This window comes from Hippopotamus amphibius, chromosome 13, assembly GCF_030028045.1.
Source record: "Hippopotamus amphibius kiboko isolate mHipAmp2 chromosome 13, mHipAmp2.hap2, whole genome shotgun sequence".
Classification (NCBI taxonomy): domain Eukaryota; kingdom Metazoa; phylum Chordata; class Mammalia; order Artiodactyla; family Hippopotamidae; genus Hippopotamus; species Hippopotamus amphibius.
In genome coordinates, this window is record NC_080198.1 from 4128638 (window position 1) to 4148847 (window position 20210).

Consider the following 20210-nt stretch of genomic DNA (forward strand, 5'->3'; position numbering starts at 1 on the left):
GAGATTTGCTTCGGGAGCCAAGAAGACTTGTACCCGGCCAGTGAGGGGTACTTCTCTGACAGCTCAGGGAAATTCATTGGCATCTTGGTGGAACCTCAAAAACTGCTTAAGAATAATTTTTTCACGTTCATATAAATATACAGTGAACGTTTCTTACACACAAGGTCTTATACAGCAGACAGCTCTTCAGGGCTGCTCTCTCCATATGGCAGCTCATCCAGTCAAGGCAGTTTCGATCTTACAGCACTTTGTCTCAACACTTGCTTCAGTGATCTCAGTAGTAGGGAAAGAGAATAAAAGAGCCTCATAACGGTGTTTGGTTTGCTTTTCTCTAAGTGGTGAGATTACACATGATTTTGCTTTCTTTTATGCCCACTTGTGTTTTCAGAGTTTTCTACAATGAACATGATTGTCTTAAAAGAAAATACATTTAAAATGCTAATAAACAGAATTAAGCAAACATCAGCTAATGTTGATGCCAGCAGTGCAGGATTTTTTTTTTTTTTTTGGTCATTGTTTTTGTAGAAACAAATATTTACTCTTGAAACCTTATAACGTAATTTTTAAGCAAAGACACTTGTATTGTCATAAAATTCTTTATTAATTTGTTCTGGAGAATCAAGGTCTGAGTTCTGTGCCTCCAGAGATAGAAGGGGAATTTCTGGAGCCATGGTTTTAACCCAGAATTTTCTTAAAGTTCATTCAGGATACTTTGGATTCCATTCAGAGTGCTTTATATGATTTTAAATGAAAAATGCTAATGAAGCTGGTGAATGCTGATAAAAAGTCTTTCTTTGACCTCTCAGTACTGTGCTAACCTGAGCTTCCAGCCCCATACTTAAATAAATGTATAGAAATGATCACAGTTTTAGGCTCATAGAGAGGACTATACTGTACTATATCAAATTGTCTTCATGTTAACCTTTCTGCATATTAACCTCAGAAAATGTTACTAGTTATTTATTATACATTGTACATGCTACACTATATAATCATTAAAATTACTCCTGTGTGCATTTCCCCAAACTACTTTTATAAATGAAGAAATAAAGCTCAGATCTGATAGGTTATTTTAGGATAAATCCCAAAGTGACTTTTTTCAGGGCAGGAACAATCTCTTTAAGATGTTCAGTTCTTTCATGCAGTATCATGGATATTCAATAAATAGTATGTGATGGTACAGGAACTGAGCTCAGGTTTACGAATGTGGTGTTTTAATCTGTTGCTTAAACTTCAGAGAGCTTTAATGCTTTCCGTTCAGAAGCTTTTTCTCCCTTTATCCACAGTGAAAAAGATTCCAGGGTCTCATGCTCTGCACCAGAAGTCTTTCTGAAGTCTTTCTCTTGTTCGGTTTTCATTTATATGGCTTTGTGAACCTAAAATGAAATAAGAGAAGAAACATTAGAAAAGCATAGACCTTGTCCTGGCAATCTTTTAGTCCTTTATGGAAACATGGGTAGGTTGTTTTTTCTTTGTATTTATTGAACCAAGCCACCTAAACAGTTATCCTATTTAGAATGAATTTAACCTTCTTTAAGCTATTCTTTAAACCTTACCTGGTTTTAAATGAGAATACAAATGTGGATGGTGAATTAATGTCCTGTAGCTTTAAATTCAGCCAGTTTGATGCTTTTGTCTTTTATAAAAGATGCTCACAGCTTGAGAAGAGAGGCAGATACTGTCTGTGATCTCCATTCTCAAACTATTCAACTATTCATTTGCATTAGCAGCTCTAGCAAACTGCACCCGCATCCAGGCGCCCGCTTGCACGCGCGCGCGCGCACACACACACACACACACACACACACACACACAGATGCTTGTTTGGCAGAAGCTTTCTGTTTATTCAGCATAGTGCTCCCTGGCTCCCAGATGTAGAAAGCTCTAAGAGTTGATGCAGGAGACAGAACCGGAACTGTACACAGGCTGAGGAGGGCACTGCGGAGGATTGGCTATGCGGGGATGTTGATGTGGTGTGGCTGTACCTGCCTGTTCTGTGAAAGGCACTTCTCTGAGGCTGTGAAGGTGAGAAGCCCAGGGATCAACTAGAAGCTTCATTTCATCTGGCTGTTGGTGGGGGAATGCATTCCCAGTGGTAGCTGTCCTCATTTACAGCGTTATTCTTGGAAACCAAGTATGTGCAGCCGTAACAGACTCTGCCACAGCTCCTCTGCAGTTTGGAAGCTGGGACAAATGGAAAGAGCTTATAGCCAAAAGAGGTTGTGATTGTTTTGCACGATCCAAGCTTGCCCTGGCAGTGCACAAACGAAGGATGAGCTTTGTGGCAGGCAAAATCAGCAGACTGCCTGACAGGGGGTTTTGGTAAGATAAATGTGTTGCTTGTATTTTGGGTCCCCACCACTTTGTCCCCCCCCCCTTTTGTTTTTTTGTCTTTACTTTTTTGTATCAGCTATATAGAATTGCCTCTTAGCAATAACTAAAACATTTTGCAGATTCACATTTGATGGTAAGGGATAGCCAAGGGAGCCAGAAAGGAAACCATTATTTCTGGTTTTGTGACCTTCAGAAATAATCATCAAGTTTTCTCAGATATCCATGAAGAGGCAGAAGCTAGGAATTTCCAGAGCAAAGAACGCTACTAGCAATTACATACCCTTTCCCTTCTTTGAACAGTCATTATTACCCCTCCCCCCACCCCTTTTTTCTCAGCTTTCCTTATGGCCTGAAGTGGAGAAGTAAAAATAAAGCTTTTTGCTCTTCTTAAGTTGTTGCCACTGGAACAGTAGTAGGCTGAGAATATAAGTATGGAGGTGGAGGAACGCAGGTTGAGGAGTCTGCTATTTTCATAGCTGTGCGTTGGTGGGTGATTGTCTTAGATTCATTATCGTTGCTTTTCAATATCAAGTGGTCGTTAGTGCTTTATCTCTTTGCCTGTACTGTGATTTAATCCCTTTTATGTCCTATTTTGTACAGTTTTTCTTTGCCAGACCCAGTTCATTATGAGGCCTTTTTCTGTTACTATTAATACATATTAACCTTTATTAGAGAAAAGATAGTTGTAGAAAGTAGCCCTGAAATGCTTATGGGCCCCAAGAAAGATAAAGATATTTTCTCTTTAAAATCTAGGGTTTGCTTTCAGCACATTTTGGAGTCTTGCTTTGGGGATCTTTAATAAGCATTTTATTGCAAGAGAAAGAAATGGTCACATTAGGTCTGTGAAATCCTACCAGAATCACCTTGTTCTAATCTGCTTTAAATTGGATCCTTTTTCTTGTGTTTTTCTAAGCATGAAGGTTTACTTTTCCTCATCCTTTCTTAGGCAAGTACTGCTGGATAGTATGGTGACTATTTTATTAGCCTACCTCAGACCTTGTCCTTGAGCCCCTCCTTCTCACCAGTAGAGAGAGCCAAGATTTCTAGCTGCTTAGAATCGGCACAGAAGAGATCCATTGACACCTGGCTTTTTGCTGACTCACTGGTTATATAAGCCTTGTAAATACAGCTCTCCATATACTCCATTAGGTTACTGGATAGGTGGCCCCCTCCTTGTTTACTGGCCTTTTCCTCTCTTGTCATCCTTTTGTTTCTTCCTTAAGTGTTTTTTAGTAACACAGTCTCAACCTTTCAACAAATTCTAAGAAGCAGTGAATAGGCAAATCTTTTTTCGTTTATTGAATTGTTGGGTTCACTGTGTATTTTCATCTTGATTATGATAAAATTCCAAATTCTGTATTTTCTTGGCACATGAGACCTACAGTAATAATACTGCTCTTCATTTGTAGCCCAGTTAAAGGAACAACTTTTCTATCTTTGAGAACTCCATTTCTCAAAGCATTATTCTGTGACCTCCCAATCTAAAGTAGATTTCTCTGACTTACACTTTCCTTTTCTCACAGCACTCTTTTCTTTTTCTTTGTAGCACTTTTCACAATGTATGTTATTTCATTACTGATTTTTCTGTCTCTACCACTTTTCAACTCAGCCCTAAGCGTCATGAAGGCAGAAACTTTATTTTGTTTGTCAGTATATGCACAAGTACCTAGCAAAATGCCTGGCTGAGAGTTGAAGAAAGGACAATAGGTAGTATTACACCTGTAAAGACCCTATGGTGATGTCGACCGAAAAAAAAAAGTACAATGTCAGAGTTGTAATTAAGTTTTATTTGGGGCAAAATGAGAACTGTAGCTTGGGAGACAGCCTCTCAGATAGCTGTGAGGAACTACTCCAAAGAGATGGGGGGAGAGTTCAGTATATATATGATTTTGGTGAAGGGGGATGGTGTCAAGGATGGTTCCTGGGGTTTGGCATGGTTGGTTTTGGCTTGTGTAACCTGATGGATAGTAATGCTTTCCCTGAGATATAAAACAGTGTAAGAGAACCAGGTTTAGAGAAGGATCACAGTGCTTGGTTTTGGTCATGTAGATTTCTGATACAGTCGAAGTAGCCTTCTGGATCTATAAGTCTAGATTCCACAGGAGATTGTACTACTTTTACCTTTAGCGATATCCTTGGAATAAAGCCCAAAACAGTAACTTAGACCTACCTTGGGAGCTTATCTCCCACCACAGCCCTCTCCTATGCCATACTTCTACAGCCTCATGAACCATGCAGTTATCTTGAAGAGATTATTACATTTTCTTCTTCTGGGCCTTTGCTCATACTAGGCTGTCAACCCGAAATGCCTTTCCTTATCCGTTCTCTTTTTTTTTTATCAAAAATCTCTTCATTCGAGGCTCATTTCATTTTTTACATCCTCCAAGAAGCCTTCTCTATTCCCTTTCTCTGTTTCTGAATACATGACTCCTTCCTGTATTCAAGAAGTACTTTGCGGGACTTCCCTAGTGGTTCAGTGGTTAAGAATCTGCCTTCCAATGCAGGGGATGTGGGTTCATTCTCTGGTTGGGGAACTGAGATCCCACATGCCGCAGGGCAACTAAGCCGGTGCGTGCCGCAACTACTGAGCTTGTGTGCTGCAACTGGAAAAGCCCATGCGCCACAACAAAGACTCAGTGCAGCCAAAAAAGAAAAAAAAGAAAGCAGTGCTTTGCCTTCATATCTGTTATATCATTTACTTAGACCTGTGTTTCATTTCCATGCCTCACCAACTATGTCATGTGTTTCTTGAGAGCAGAAATTCTACCTTTATTCATTTATTACTTACCTAAAGCAAAGGAAAACAAAGGATAATTGCAAAATTAATTAAAGAGTAGAAGCCTTTATCCTTTCTACACCCTGCTTCCTTGGTATCATAGCACCATGATGTCCATCTGTCTACTCTTTTTTTTTTTTTTAAATAAATTTATTTATTTAGTTATTGGCTGTGTTGGGTCTTCATTGCTGCACGCAGGCTTTCTCTAGTTGCGGCAAGTGGGGGCTACTCTTCGTTGTGGTGTGCAGGCTCCTCATTGCCGTGGCTTCTCTTGTTGTGGAGCACCGACTCTAGGCGCATGGGCTTCAGTAGTTGCAGCACACGGGCTCAGTAGTTGTGCACGGGCTTAGTTGCTCTGTGACAGGTGGGATCTTCCTGGAGCAGGGATCGAACCCATGTCCCCTGCATTGACAGGCAGATTCTTAACCACTGTGCTAGCTAGGGATTCCCCATCTGTCTACTCTTGATTTTCTCTAGACTGTCCTACATTTGTATCCTGTAGATACCTACATACATAGTAGAAATGTTCTTCCTTTCATATGCAAAATCCCTAAGCTGGTCATTTTCATCATATACTTTCTTACTTTTACTTTACTTGTAATTTATCAGAAAAACTGAAATCTTACTATTGCTTATCACATGTGAAAGAATTGACCAAGACAGGAAGGACCAGAATCCGTAGCTGATCTTGTCCTCTGTGTCTCCTCTTTTCCCATTCTCTGGAATAATTAAGAATCCATGCAGTATTTTTTTCAGTGAAGTCACTATTGGCATTTAAGACTGGGTAAGACTGTGCATTGCAGGAGGAGTGACCCACGTATTTCCTAGTGCTCCCTGATAGGGTAGTACTGTCCCCAGTTGAGCCAGACTCCCCTCAGGGAACGGAGTGTAGAAATGAAGAAACAAGTTATGAAGGTTGGCTCCTTCCCATTTAAGTTATTCTTTCACAGAGGCTTAAGCATTCAATTTGCCTCTCCAGAAGTCTTTAAATAATTGAATTTCCTTCTTATTATCTCAGTTAATATTGGTATGTATTGATTTTCATTCTTTGGAAGCCTGAATTTCAGTGATTTCTTACCCCTTTTAGGAGTTATAGATACCTCCATTTAAAAACCTTAAGGCGGAAGAGCTAAATAGACATTTCTCCAAAGAAGACATACAGATGGCCAACAAACACATGAAAAGATGCTCAACATCACTAATCATTAGAGAAACGCAAATCAGAACCACAATGAGATATCACCTCATGCCCGGTCAGAATGGCCATCATCAGAAAATCTACAAACAATAAATGCTGGAGAGGGTGTAGAGAAAAGGGAACCCTCCTGCACTGTCGGTGGGAATGTAAATTGATAACAACCACTGTGGAGAACAGTATGAAGTTTCCTTAAAAAACTAAAAGTAGAATGACCATATGACCCAGCAAGCCCACTACTGGGCATATACCCTGAGAAAACCGTAATTCAAAAAGATACATGTGCCACAGTGTTCATTGCAGCACTATTTAAATAGCCAAGACATGGAAATAACCTAAATGTCCATCAGCAGATGAGTGGATAAAGAAGATGCGGCACATATATACAATGGAATATTACTCACCCATAAAAAGGAATGAAATTGAGTTATTTGTAATGAAGTGGATGGACCTAGAGTCTGTCATACAGAGTGAATTTAGTCAGAAAGAGAAAAACAAATAACATATGCTAACGCATATATATGGAATCTTAAAAAATGATACTGATGAACCCAGTGGCAGGGCAAGAATAAAGACAGATGTAGAGAACAGACTTGAGGACACGGGGAGTTGGTGGGGGGGAGCTGGGACTAAGAGAGTAGCATTGACATATATATATACTACCAAATGTAAAATAGATAGCTAGTGGGAAGTTGCTGTATAACAAACGGAGATCAACTCGATGATGGGTGGCGCCTTAGAGGGCCAGGACAGGGAGAGCGGGAGGAAGTCATGGGAGGGGGGGAATATGGGGATATATGTGTAAATATAGCTGATTCAGTTTGTTGTACAGCAGAAACTGGCACAACATTGTAAAGCAATTATATTGCAGTAAAGATCTGAAGAAAAAATACATACATACATACATACATACCTGAGAGACAATTGGACTGTCCTCTGAAATCCATACCAGTCACACATTTATGCCATTTTTTATAGGTGTGTTTAATTTAGTCCTTTTTCTAGTCAGTTGTCCCATTGTAACTTGGAAATATGAACTAGATTAATTCCCTTATGTTCTGTTTGAAATCATTGGTTTATATTTCATCCATTGTCGTTACAGATCTTGAATGAGAGAAATCTAAGCAACTCTAAACGTTATATCACGAAAGAATGACTGTAGTTCTAACATTACTTGATTACTTGGGACTGAATAAAAATTAAGAGAAATTTATTTAAACGGGACAGATTATTATTGCACTTTTGATAAACTCTTCTCAGTAGATCAGTTCTGTTCATTTAAAAAAATTTAAAGTCTGACAAGTGATACTCTAGGCTGTTACCTTTCTTAGAATTTGTACCTAGTTTTGAGAACATAGCTGCTTTTTTGTATAGTAGAATAAAGCAGGTACACCTATATAGTTGGTGTAAATGCCTGCTATGTAAACTATGTATCTTGAGAGTCATCAGTTTTTAAAGATCCTGGAAATGTTTTTACTTTTTATCTGCACTTCCCATTATGTTAACTGCTTTTGGACAGTGCTGTGCTACTATCTTGATAGCTCCAGTAGTACCTCACTTCATGCTCCATATGTATAATATATTTGTATTAATAGACTTTAGGAAGGAGAATTTAATCCTAAATATGGGATACCCATCCGGAGTCTAACTTTGTAGAAATCATCAATGCCTCCTTTTTATGTTGCTCCAAGTGGTGGTAGTCATGGCTGTTAAGAACAGCACTATGAGGAAGTAGTTAAGAAGGGGACTCTGAAGCCAAATCCTGTGGGTTCAAGTCCTGGCCCTGGTGCTTACAGGTTGTATGACCTTGGGCAAGTTACTTAACTTCTTCTAGTTCAGTTTCCTCAGCTGTAAAACTGGGGATTACAATAGCATATATTTCCCAAGGTTATTTTGAGGATTAACTTAGTAAATATGAGCAAAGCACATATAGTAACACCAGGTACGCAGTAAACATTCAGTTACTGCTATTTTTGAGACTATTGCCATCATCATCAGATTTACATTTAAACCAGATTGAACCTTGAGCTTTCATAGCCTCAAAAGTTATCTATCTGAGGAGTAAACCTAGTGAGATAATCCTAGAAGTGTTCAAATAGTTTATATAAGAAAGTAACAATGCTGGGCATTTAACTCATGTTTTGAATAAAAGAAGAGAGGGGATATAAAAGTATACCAGAGCAACAAGTGCAAAAGTGTAAACCAACACTAAGCCTTTTGAATTAAGAAATATCTGATTTCTGAGCCAAATATTTAAAAAAAATTTTTTTATTGAAGTTTAGCTGATTCACAATGTTGTGTTAATGTCTGCTGTATAGCAAAGTGATTCAGTTATACATTTATATACTTTTTTTTATTATTCTTTTCCATTATGGTTTATCATGGGATATTGAATATAGTTCCCTGTGCTATACAGTAGGACCTTGTTGTTTATCCATTCTATATATAATAGCTGACATCTGCTTACCCCAATCTCCCACTCCATCCCTCCCCCAACCCCCTCCCACTTGGCAACCACAAGTCTGTTCTCTATATCCATGAGTCTGTCTCTGTTTCATAGATAGGTTCAACTGTATCATAGTTTAGATTCCACATGTAAGTGATATCATGTGGTATTTGTCTTTCTCTGTCTGACTTACTTCATTTAGTATGATAATCTCTAGGTCCATCCATGTTGCTGCAAATGGCATTATCTCATTCTTTTTTATGGCTAAGTAGTATTCCATTGTATATGTGTACCACGTCTTCTTTATCCATTCCTCTGTTGATAGACATTTAGGTTGTTACCATGTCTTGGCTATTATAAATAGTGCTGCAGTGAACATTGGGGTGCACATGTCTTTTGGAATTACAGTTTTGTCTGGATATATGCCCAGGAGTGGGGTTGCTGGATCATATGGCAACCCTATTTTAGTTTTTTGAGGAACTGCCATACTGTTTTCCATAGTGAGCCAAATATTTTATTTATTTATTTATTTATTTATTTATTTATTTATCGGCTGTGTTGGGTCTTTTTTTGCTGTGCGTGGGCTTTCTTTCTTTTTTTTTTATCTGTGGTGAGTGGGGGCTACTCTTCGTTGTGGTGCACGGGCTCCTCAGTGCCATGGCTTCTCTTGTTGCGGAGCACAGGCTCATGGGCTTAGTTGCTCCACAGCATGTGGGACCTTCCTGGAGCAGGGATCGAACCTGTGTCCCCTGCATTGGCAGGCAGATTCTCAACAACCACCACCTAGGAAGCCCAGCCAAATATTCTTAATGTATGAGGTGAGATATTTCAAGGAGCATTAGAAGTCAGTCTTTGATTTAATAAGAACCTGTTATAATGCAGATAAAGTTATAAACAACCTTGTTAAGACCTCTGGGTATTACCATAAACAAAAACACTTTAGATTGTAATGAAAGAGAATTGCAAATAGCCAGTACCCAAAATACTTTCTGAATAGATAAGCGAATAGGAAATAATTTCATTCACTTGGGAAACATTTAAGCCACTACTAAGTGCTGTGCACAGTTTTAGGTGTTAGAGAAACAAAAGTGGACAAAACACAAAAATCATTACCATCATGGACCTTACATTCTAATTTTTGTTGATAGATATCAAAATATATGTCATAAGGTAAAAAGTTCTATGGAGAGAAAAGAAGCCTGGAAGCTAGAATAGGGAGTTCATAATGGAAGTAGAAGTTGTAATTTTAAATACAGTGTCAGAGGACACCTCACTGCTAAGGTGACTTTGGAGCAGAGAATTAAAGGAGGTAGAGTAAGCCATGCAGGTGTCTGGGAAGGGCATTCCAGGCAGAAGGAACACGAAAAAGCACTGAAATGGTGCATGCGTGGCACATTCAGGGAACAGCAAGGAGGCCATTGTAAGCATTGGAGTGAAGAGGTGAGTAGTAGGGGATGCAGTCAGAGAGATTATTGATATGGAACAGGTGCCAGATCATAGTCATTTAGGCCATCATAAGGGACTTTAGCTTTTACTCTGACTGAGGTATGGAAACACTAGAAAGTTTTAGATGTAAAAGGCTGTTGTGATCTGAGTTATGTTTTTAAAGGACCACTCTGGCTGATCTGCAGATAATTGATTATAAAACTATTACTGTAATAATAGTGTAGGAGACTACTGCAGTAGTCCAGGCAAGAACTGATAGTGTCTTAGACCAGGGTGACAATAGTTGAGATGTAGTGAGAAATAGATTCTGCATCTCTTTAGCAAATAGAGCCCAAATAGGGGGTAACAATGCAGACTCTGTAGCCAGACTGTCTGTATCCAAAATTGGCTTTGCCACTTTTTGGACAGCTTAAAATTTTTTTTTTTTTAATTTTTGGCCATGTTTCCCCCCCACCCGCATGTGGGATCTTAGTTCCCTGACCAGGGAAACTGTGCCCCCTGCAATGGAAGCTTGGAGTCTTAACCACTGGACTGCCAGGGAAGTTCCAGACAACTTAAATTCTTTATCCTTTGGTTTTCTTAGCTATAAAATAGAGATAATAATAGTACTCATCTTGTAGTATTGTTGTACGAATTAAACAGTTTACTAAATTTAAAAAGGGTTTAGAACAGTGCCTGGCACATAGTAAGTACTATACTATATGTATTAGCAGCCATCTTTATTAACATTAACTGGATAAAATGTGAAAGAGGAGTCAAAGGTGACTCTAGGGCTTCCCAGGTGGTGCAGTGGTTGAGAATCTGCCTGCCAATGCAGGGGACACGGGTTCGATCCCTGGTCCAGGAAGATCCCACATGTTGAGAAGCAACTAAGTCCAGTGCCACAACTACTGAGCCCAAGTGCTGCAACTGCTGAAGCCTGCGAGCCTAGAGCCTTTGCTCCACAAGAGAAGCCACCTCAATGAGAAGCCCATGCACCGCAATGAAGAGTAGCCCCTGCAACTAGAGAAAGCCCACACACAGCAACGAAGATCCAATGCAGCAAATAATTAATTTAAAAAAAAAGGATGACTCTAAGGCTTTGCATCTGATCACATGGACCAGTGAAGTACATGGACCAGTGAAGTAGCCATTATCTGAGATGGGAGAGATTGCACGGGGAGAGCAGGTTTGGGGATGTCAGGAAATCAATCTTGTACCTAGTAAATTTGAAATGATTGTTAGACATCCAAGTAGAAATACTGAGTAGGTAGTTGGATATATGAGTCTAGAGTTAAGGGACATATGGGCTGCAGTATACATTTGGAAGCTGTTAGCAAATAAATGATATTTAAGATTAAGACCACTTTAAGAGGAAGAAGAGTAATTAAGCCATAAAATGGAATTGGAGATACAGAGTTTGGACAGCCCCTCCTTAGAGCCTTTACTCTTCACAAGCTAACGAACCTAACAATAGCCAGTTCAGAGAGAGCCAGATTATCACAAACCCCGTGGAGCTTTCCAGATTCTTTCATTTCTTTTTAGAATTTTGTTTTCTCAGAATTGCTTGAAATAAATAAGATTAAGCTGAGGCTTAGAAATCTTTTGTCTTAATTAGACTGTGTCATAAAAGTATTTGTAGGGAATTAACTTGTAAAGGGGAACTCATTGGTGGCAGTTTTACAAATTGGCTTATCCATACATGTATTTTTATGTGTATTTTTAAATTCTCAGCAGTGAAAACATTTTTCTGTCACTTTCTCTTTTTGCTAGTTAGCACCTGCTTGAAAAATAAAAACTAATTTTAGTATTAGCAGATCTGTGTGCTTCAGACTAATCATTCTTCATTCTGAGGTTTTGTGAGAGTGATTTTTGACTAATCCATACCCCAAGTCACTATTTCTTCTTAACAAAAGTTAAAACCTTAAAATTAGAAGAAAACTTGGATCATCTGTTCCAACTGTCAATCAGTATATCCGTATGACATTTTTGACATGCAGGCATGAAGTCTCTGCTTGGATATTTCCAGTGGCATACATGAACTGATATTTGAAACCTCCTGGTTAAGTTGAACAATGTACCTCTTCTTTTTTTATTTGTTTTTTAAGATTTTTATTTTTATTTTTTTGATGTGGACCATTTTTAAAGTTGAATTTGTTACAATATTGCTTCTGTTTTATGTTACAGTTTTTTGGCCACAAAGCATGTGGGATCTTAGCTCCCCAACCAGGGATCAAACCCGCACCTCCTTCACTGGACTGCCAGGGAAGTCCCTGTACCTCTTCTTATTTTCATTTCTATGTCACTTATTCTTTTAGTTATCAGGATGAGATTTTTCTCTTGAAATCTGCTACTCATTTATAAGATAAATTTTCTTAACTGGATGACCTCTTAGATTCCTTTCCAGCTCAAAGTATCTGTGCTTATAAAAATAACTCCTGACCATAACAGAGCAGCATGTAATTTTATATCAGTACATACACCATCAATGCTATGATTGTAGGGTCCTTATGAACTTTTTCTTCCCTTCCTTCTTTCCTCCGTCCCTTCCTTCCTCCTTCCTTCCCTCCTTCCCAGACTCACATGAATCCATTAAATCCAAACATCAGACCTGAAGTACATCTGGTGGTGCTAATCCTCAGTGATGTATTTCATATAAGCCAGGTAATCAGTCCTCCTGTGACAAAGCAGTTCTGAACAACAGCCCTAGATTCCATAATGGATATTTTGCAGTTGGGTTGGAGCAGGGTGGGCCAGGTAGGATGTTAATAATCTGAACTCATATTCAGCTCAGTCAGTAGTTTTTCCTCAGTAGCCTTGGAGGGATGGGTATCATCTGTTAGAAGCTATTTTTCTTTCAAAGATTCTGATCTTTGTTCCATTCATAGTAACATAGGCTCAGTCATTGCATGGCGTATGAGATCTAAAAGGATCATTTTAAGGAGATGCTGGTGAGCATTTATATTGAACATTTACTGGATATTTTCTTTGTCCAAGGCATCGTGGTACCTTCTTGGGGCACAAAGATGAATGTGACATGACCCCTGCCCTCAGGAACTGTCAGTAGGGGCAACACTCTCAAGCAATCATTTCAGCATGATGTGACAGGGACAGTGATACAGATGCATAGATATATGAGAATATAAAGGAAGAACCATTAATCCAGCTGGGAGAGAGGTTGCCAGGAAAGATTTTCTGATGAGGGTTATGCCTGAACTGGGTTTCCTTTAGCCAGAAAAGGAAAGAATATGCCCTGGACTGGTCGAGAGAGCCGTGTGGGCAGAAGCCTGCAGGTGTGAAATAGTGTGCCATGTCAGAAGAACCAAATTACAGTTGTGACCCTTAGCGTATAGAGATTTAAATTTAAAGTTTGCTTTATTCCCAAGTGATCTGTGGTATAGTTTTCCTGTCAAAATTTTGCTGTAGGATCTTTAGCTACAAAGCTGGTGAGCACATCACCAGAATTCACATTTCAATGAATTGTCACATATGCAGTATCACCCATGAAATGATTTTAAAACTTTGTTCTTTATGAAGATGGACCTGAAAAGTGCTGGTGGTAGAAAAGAGAGTGGGGCTTTAAGTGGTTCTCAATAGAAAAGGGAAGTTTGAGACAAACTAGACTGTAGTGCCAAATTCACAAGAGACCAGGCTTGTTGTCATGAGTATTACTTGTATATCAGTGATTTTTCCAACTTTTTGAATGTGATTTTGTGTGTGTATTTTTAATTGAGATAACATTGGTCTGTAACATTACATAAGTTTCATGTGTATAACATTGTATTTCGACTTCTATATACACTACTTCATGCTTACCACCGAAGGTTTAGTTTCCATGCAGCATCATACAGATGACCCCTTTTACCCATTTTACCCTCCCCCCACCCTCCTTCCCTTTGGTAACTGCCAATCTATTCTCTGTATCTAGATGGGGTTTTTTTGTTCTGTTTGTTCTTTTTTTTTTTAATATTCCACATATGAGTGAAATTTTGTCCAATTCACTTAATATTCTCAAGGTCCATCCATGTTGTCACAAATGTTAAGATTTCACCTTTTTATATGACTGAGTGGTATTCCATTGTGGTAAGTACATGTATTTGTACACACACACACACACACATCTTCTTTGTCCATTCATCCATCAATAGGCACTTAGGTTGTTTCCATGTCTTGGCTTGTAAATAATGCTGTGATGAACATAGAGGTGCATGTATCTTTTCAAATCAGTGTTTCCTATTATTCTGGTAAGTACCCAGAAGTAGAATAGCTGGATCATCTGGTAGTTCTATTTTTAATTTTTTGAGGGATCTCTACTGTTTTCCATAGTGGCTGCACCAATTTACATTCCCATCAACAGTGCACAAGGATTCCCTTTTCTCCACTCACTAACACTTGTTATTTCTCATCTTTTTGATAATAGCCATTCTGATGGGTGTGGGGTGATATCTCACTGTGGTTTTGTTTTGCATTTCCCTAATAATTAGTAATATTGAACATCTTCATGTGCCTGTTGGCTCTCTGTATATCTTCTTTGGAAAATGTCTGTTCAGATCCTCTGCCCATTTTTTAGTCAGGTTGTTTGGGGGTTTTTGTTGTTGTTGTTGTTGTTGTTGTAGAGTTGTATGAGTTCTTTATATATTTTAGATATTAACCCCTTATTGGTCATATCATTTACAAATGTCTTCTCCCATTCAGTAGGTTGTCTTTTGTTTTGTTGGTGATTTCCTTTTTAGTTTGATATAATCCCATTTGTTTGTGTTTGCTTTTGTTTCCCTTCCCCGAAGAGACATATCCAGAAAGATACTGCAAGACCCACGTTAGAATACATGGCCTCTGTTTTCTTCTGGGATTTTTATGGTTTCGGGTCTTACGTTCAAATCTTTAAACCATTTTGTGTTAATGTTTTGTGTATGGTGTAAGATAGTGGTTTCGCTTCATTCTTTTGCATGTGGCTGTACAGTTTTTCTAACACCGTTTATTGAAAAGACTGTCCTTTCCCTATTGTGTGTTCTTTGCTCCTTTGTCATAAATTAATTATGGGTTAATTTCTGGGCTCTCAGTTCTGTCCTGTTGATCTGTGTGTCTGTTTTTCTGCCAATACCATGTTATTTTTATTGTTAAAGCTTTGTAGTATAGTTTGCAATCAGGGAGTGTGATACATCCAGCTTTGTTCTTTTTTCTCAGAATTGCTTTGGCTATTCAAGGTCGTCTGTTGTTCCCTACAAATTTTAGGATTTTTTGTTCTATTTCTATGAAAAATGTCATTGGGATTTTGGTAGGGATTGCATTGAATCTGTAGATTGCTTTAGGTGGTATGGACATTTTAACAATGTTAATTCTTTCAGTTCATGAGCATGGAATATTTTTCCATTTCTTTGTGTTTTCTTCAGTTTCTTTCAACAACATCTTATAGTTTTCAGTGTACAGGTCATTAACCTCCTTGATTAAATTTACTCCTAGGTATTTTATTATTTTTGTTGTGATAGAAAATAAGAAAACAATCCTATTTTCACTTTCTGCTAGTTCATCATTAGTGCACAGAAATGCAACAGATATTTGAATACTGATTTTGTACCCTGCAAATTTACTGTGTTCGTTCATTATTTCTAGTAGTTTTTTTTGGTGGAATCTTTAGGATTTTCTATGTGTAAAATCATATCATGTGCAAATAGTGATAGTTTTACTTTTTCCTTTTCAATTTGGATACCTTCTATTTCTTTTTTTTTTTACCTAATTGTCTGGCTAGGATTTCCAGTGTCATGTTGAGTAAAGTAGTGAAAGTAGGCATCTTTGTTTTATTCCTGATCTTAGCAGGGATAGCTTCCTGTTTTTCACCATTGAGTATGATGTTAGCTATGGGTTTGTCATGCATGATCTTTATTACATTGACATATGCTCCTTTTATACCCATTTTATTGAGAATCTTTAATCATAAATGGGTGTTGAATCTTGTCAAATGCTTTTCCTGCATCCATTAAGATTATCACATGATTTTATCCTTCATTTTGTTAAAGTGGTCTATCACAGTGATTTGCAGATGTTGAACCATCCTTACATCCCTGTCAAATTTTTTAAAAATAAGCAATGTTTTATTTCCTTTTCTTTTCCTAAGCAAAAATTTCCCAGGATACCCATAGAAAATAGGTGAAAGAATTGGTAATCAGGATTCCAGGAGGCCTGCTCACTTGGTTTCACTATTCCCCTTTGTGGTGATCCAGACACATCTCCATAGAACCTAAGGTTGTTTCACGTACCAGAGTTCTATGCAAAAAAGTGCAAAAGTGATGCCTAGAACTTATAGGAAACACTTAGGTCTGTACAAGAATTATCAAGTGGGAAAAAATTTTTATGACAACTGAAAAGACCTGTTTTTTAGACTGTGAGCTGAGTCTTGGTTTTAGTTCCAAGGTAGAAAATGAAATGCTTAGAGAAAAGACTTGCTGGATGTGGGCTAGTGGAATTTAGTCCATTTTTATTTTCTATTACACCCACTTGAGATCTCCTCTCCATTTCACAGCATGGCAAACTCTATGTCAAATCAATTGCACAGGAGAAATTTGCTCAACAGAGTTGTGCTGACTGTGAGGAGGGAAGGTAAATCATTTCTACAGTGAGGCCGTGGAGAAAACATTGTCATGATTAAGATATACTTTATTCACAAAGTGCTGATAGACTATGGGATTTCTTTTCTTTTTGTTAGGGATGACGTGTTGGGGAGGTGGCAAAAGCAAGCCTGAAGGAAATGATGCAAAATTCAAACCCAGAGCTGTATAACTCCTAAGGCAGGACTCTTGCCTCTGTTGTATATCCTCAACACAGTCTGCCTGGCAGAAAAAGAAAAGCTTGTAAGACCAACCAGAGCATCTTCATGTTTATTATTGATTAGAAGGTAGATTCCCGTGTGGTTCTTAGAGCCAAGATTAAGAATTTCTAGGGATTACCATTTGTATTGGATTTGGGAGGTGGTCTCCCCCAAATCAAATATTCCATCCTGTTGCCCCCAGTAAGCATACTTGAACCACACACTCCAATTTTGGTTCAGAAACATAGTCACTGTATCTCTGAGAAAATATTTGGCAGAACAGTGGTCTGCAGGTGCCCCAGCATCAACTTGCACAGGCCACTGCACAACCCATTCTATGAAATTGGCCTTGGGAAAGATACACTTTCAAAATAACCAAAATAGTCAAGTTTCTATTGGTTTTCAGATTCATTAGAAAGACTTCCTCAGTCTCTACCCCATTCTTCTTTTACCCTAAAATTCCTTCTTCATTTTCTGAGAAATGATGTAGATTATTCAGTGTGTAGAGTATGAGATTTCCTGAGAGAGCCAGTACTCTATAAAGCACAGATAAGATGACTTCATCACACTCAGTAAACAGAATGGGACTGTGTCTTTTATTGAAAATAGTCGTCAGGGATTTCTGAATCTTTTTTAGCTACAAATATACATATTTTGGATTTTAAGTAATGAGTCAGATAAGGAATAGGAAAAGGTAACTTCTTGAATGCTTGCCATGCTTAGCAGGCATATCACACATTTAACATCTTTTCAGATAATCTCATGAAAAAATGATAACACTTTTGTATGGAAGAGAAAACTTAGGCTCAAAGAGAACAAATAGGTGGCCCAGAGACACACAGCTAGTGAGGTGGCAGAGTCAGGTTTGAACCCAGGTCCTTCTATTCTTGAAAGTGCTCTTTCCACCATGTTGCCTTTATATATGACTGTTCTCAGACCTGGGTCCTGCCATGTTCTAACACTTTAATCCACTTAGAGAAAGTAGACAGATCTTTAATATATTTGCAAATGAAAATTGAAAGCCATTACAAAGCTTTATCAAAACTCTGCCCTAGGTGGCTCCAGTTCTGTCCTTGATTAATCAGTGTTTTGAGGTGTAGCCATTCAAAATTTTCTCTTGGGCTGTTTTCTGATCACTTAATTCAGATCAGTTGATAGGTAATTTCAACAATGAATTCCTAATAGTAAGAGACAAAGTACAAACAAAGCAGTATAGTCTGATTGTTATAGCAACAGTTAGATATTAATTGTGGCTTCTGACCATATCTTTAGCTTTGTAGCATATTGCCTAACTTACAATAAGTAATCAAAATATGTTTGACTGACTTTTGGTCCTAGCTTTTTCTGTACAAATTAATTGTAACCTCAGCAATGAAGTGGGCTGGTACTTGCTACACTGGTGGGTATGATTAGACTTGAAAGCCCTTCAGGGCATGGTCATAGGAAGCCCTGTTGTGAAGGTGATATTGCTACTGCTGTTGTCAAATTGCCAAGTGATAAGGTAATAGGAGGCACCTCACAGTCAGTTCATTTGTTAGTGATAACAGTGTCTATAGGGTTATTGTGAGGACTGGAAAATTAGGCAACCAGCTGCCTAACCCCAAGACCAACTGTCAAAAGCAGTGAAAAGCCCATGCACCGTAATGAAGAAGCCCTTGCTCACCACAACTAGAGAAAGCCTGCGTGCAGCAACGAAGACCCAAAGCAGCCAAAAAATAGGTAAATAAAATAATAAATAAATAAACAAATTTTTAAAAAAGTCAAATCAAGCTATTTTAAAAGAAGGATGACTATTGTTATTTTATGTAATGTTGAATTACCTTATTCCTTTGGTATAATATTCTTTTTTAAAAAAACATTTATTTATTTGGCTGCATTGGGTCTTAGTTGCAGCACGCAGATCTTTGTTGCGGCATGCCAGATCTTTCGTTTCAACGCATGGGCTTTTTAGTTGCCCTGCAGCATGTGGGATCTTGGTTCCCCAAACAGGGATCGAACCTGCATCCCCTACATTGGAAGGTGATTCTTTACCACAGGACCACCAGGGAAGTCCCATAATATAATATTCTTCACATCCCTAGTTTATGCCTGAAATGTGAAAAATCTTAGAAGGAAATAAATTCTGTAATCTTCTAGTATTTGAATTTTTAAAAAAGAACCACTTACATGGTACAAAAATAATAGCCAGTACTAACAGCTTCCTCTGCCTGGTACTGTTTTGAGAACTGTTATGTTTATTGACTCACTTCATCCTCACAACAATCTTCTGAAAATGGGCATTAATTAGTATTACCCCTGTTTTACAGTTGATGAAATGAATACAGAGGTTAAATAACCTGCCCAATGTCACATGGCGAGTAAGTAACAAAGCCAGATTTGAACCCAAGCAGTTTATGCTAGAATCCATGCTTCACTGCAGCACTAAATGTAGTCAGACTTAATAGTCTTGTTTTTCTGATCTGTGCCTTTTCCTGTATAAGAAAACCCTTTCCTATTTTCCAGTAATGCCTTCTGATAGGTTTAAAATTTGCTTTTCACATTTGAAATTTAGTTGTTTGTCTAGAGTGAAGTAGGAATCTAATTTTATGCTATTATATGTGGGTATGCTACCAAAGACTATTGGAAAAGAAAACTTTTTAGTATACATTCACAACTCATGGCTAAGTCAGACCTTTCCAGTGCTAAGTATTCAGGCCACCAAGCACTTGATTCACATCTCAGAAGATACCAAGAGAGTATTCACAACCCCTGTCCTGTAATTCTGTGGTTCAGTATATTTCTCTTTCCTCCTTTCTCTTTCTCTTTCTCTTTCTCTTTCTCTTTCTCTTTCTCTTTCTCTTTCTCTTTCTCTTTCTCTTTCTCTTTCTCTTTCTCTTTCTCTTTCTCTTTCTCTTTCCCTTTCCCTTCCCTCCCCTCCCCTCCCCTCCCTTACCCCTCCCTTACCCCTCCCCTCCCAACCCCTGTCCTATAATTCTGTAGTTCAGTATATTTCTCTTTTCTCCTTTCTCTTTCTGTTTCCTTCCCCTCCCCTCCCCTCCCCTCCCCTCCCCTCCCCTCCCCTCCCCTCCCCTCCCCCCTTACCCCTCCCCTCCCCCTTACCCCTCCCCTCCCCTCCCTTACCCCTCCCCTCCCCTCCCTTACCCCTCCCCTCCCCTCCCCTCCCTTACCCCTCCCCTACCCCTCCCCTCCCATCCCCCTCCCCTACCCCTCCCCTCCCATCCCCCTCCCCTAC

The 20210-nt window shown here is 38.6% G+C and overlaps 1 protein-coding gene across 8 annotated transcripts in view; it reads left to right on the plus strand.

Annotated features, from left to right (window-relative positions):
* Positions 1-20210, plus strand: part of TMCC1 (transmembrane and coiled-coil domain family 1) — a 221740-nt gene that overhangs the window by 166636 nt on the left and 34894 nt on the right. The window contains exon 1 of one of the 8 annotated variants that reach the window (XM_057704389.1): positions 1897-2025. The exons of the other annotated variants lie outside the window; for them this stretch is intronic. Within the exon in view, the coding sequence (XP_057560372.1) occupies positions 1963-2025 (63 nt within the window). The 5' untranslated portion in view covers positions 1897-1962. Of the gene's footprint in view, positions 1-1896; positions 2026-20210 lie in introns of those variants that run through there. 8 annotated transcript variants of the gene reach the window in all.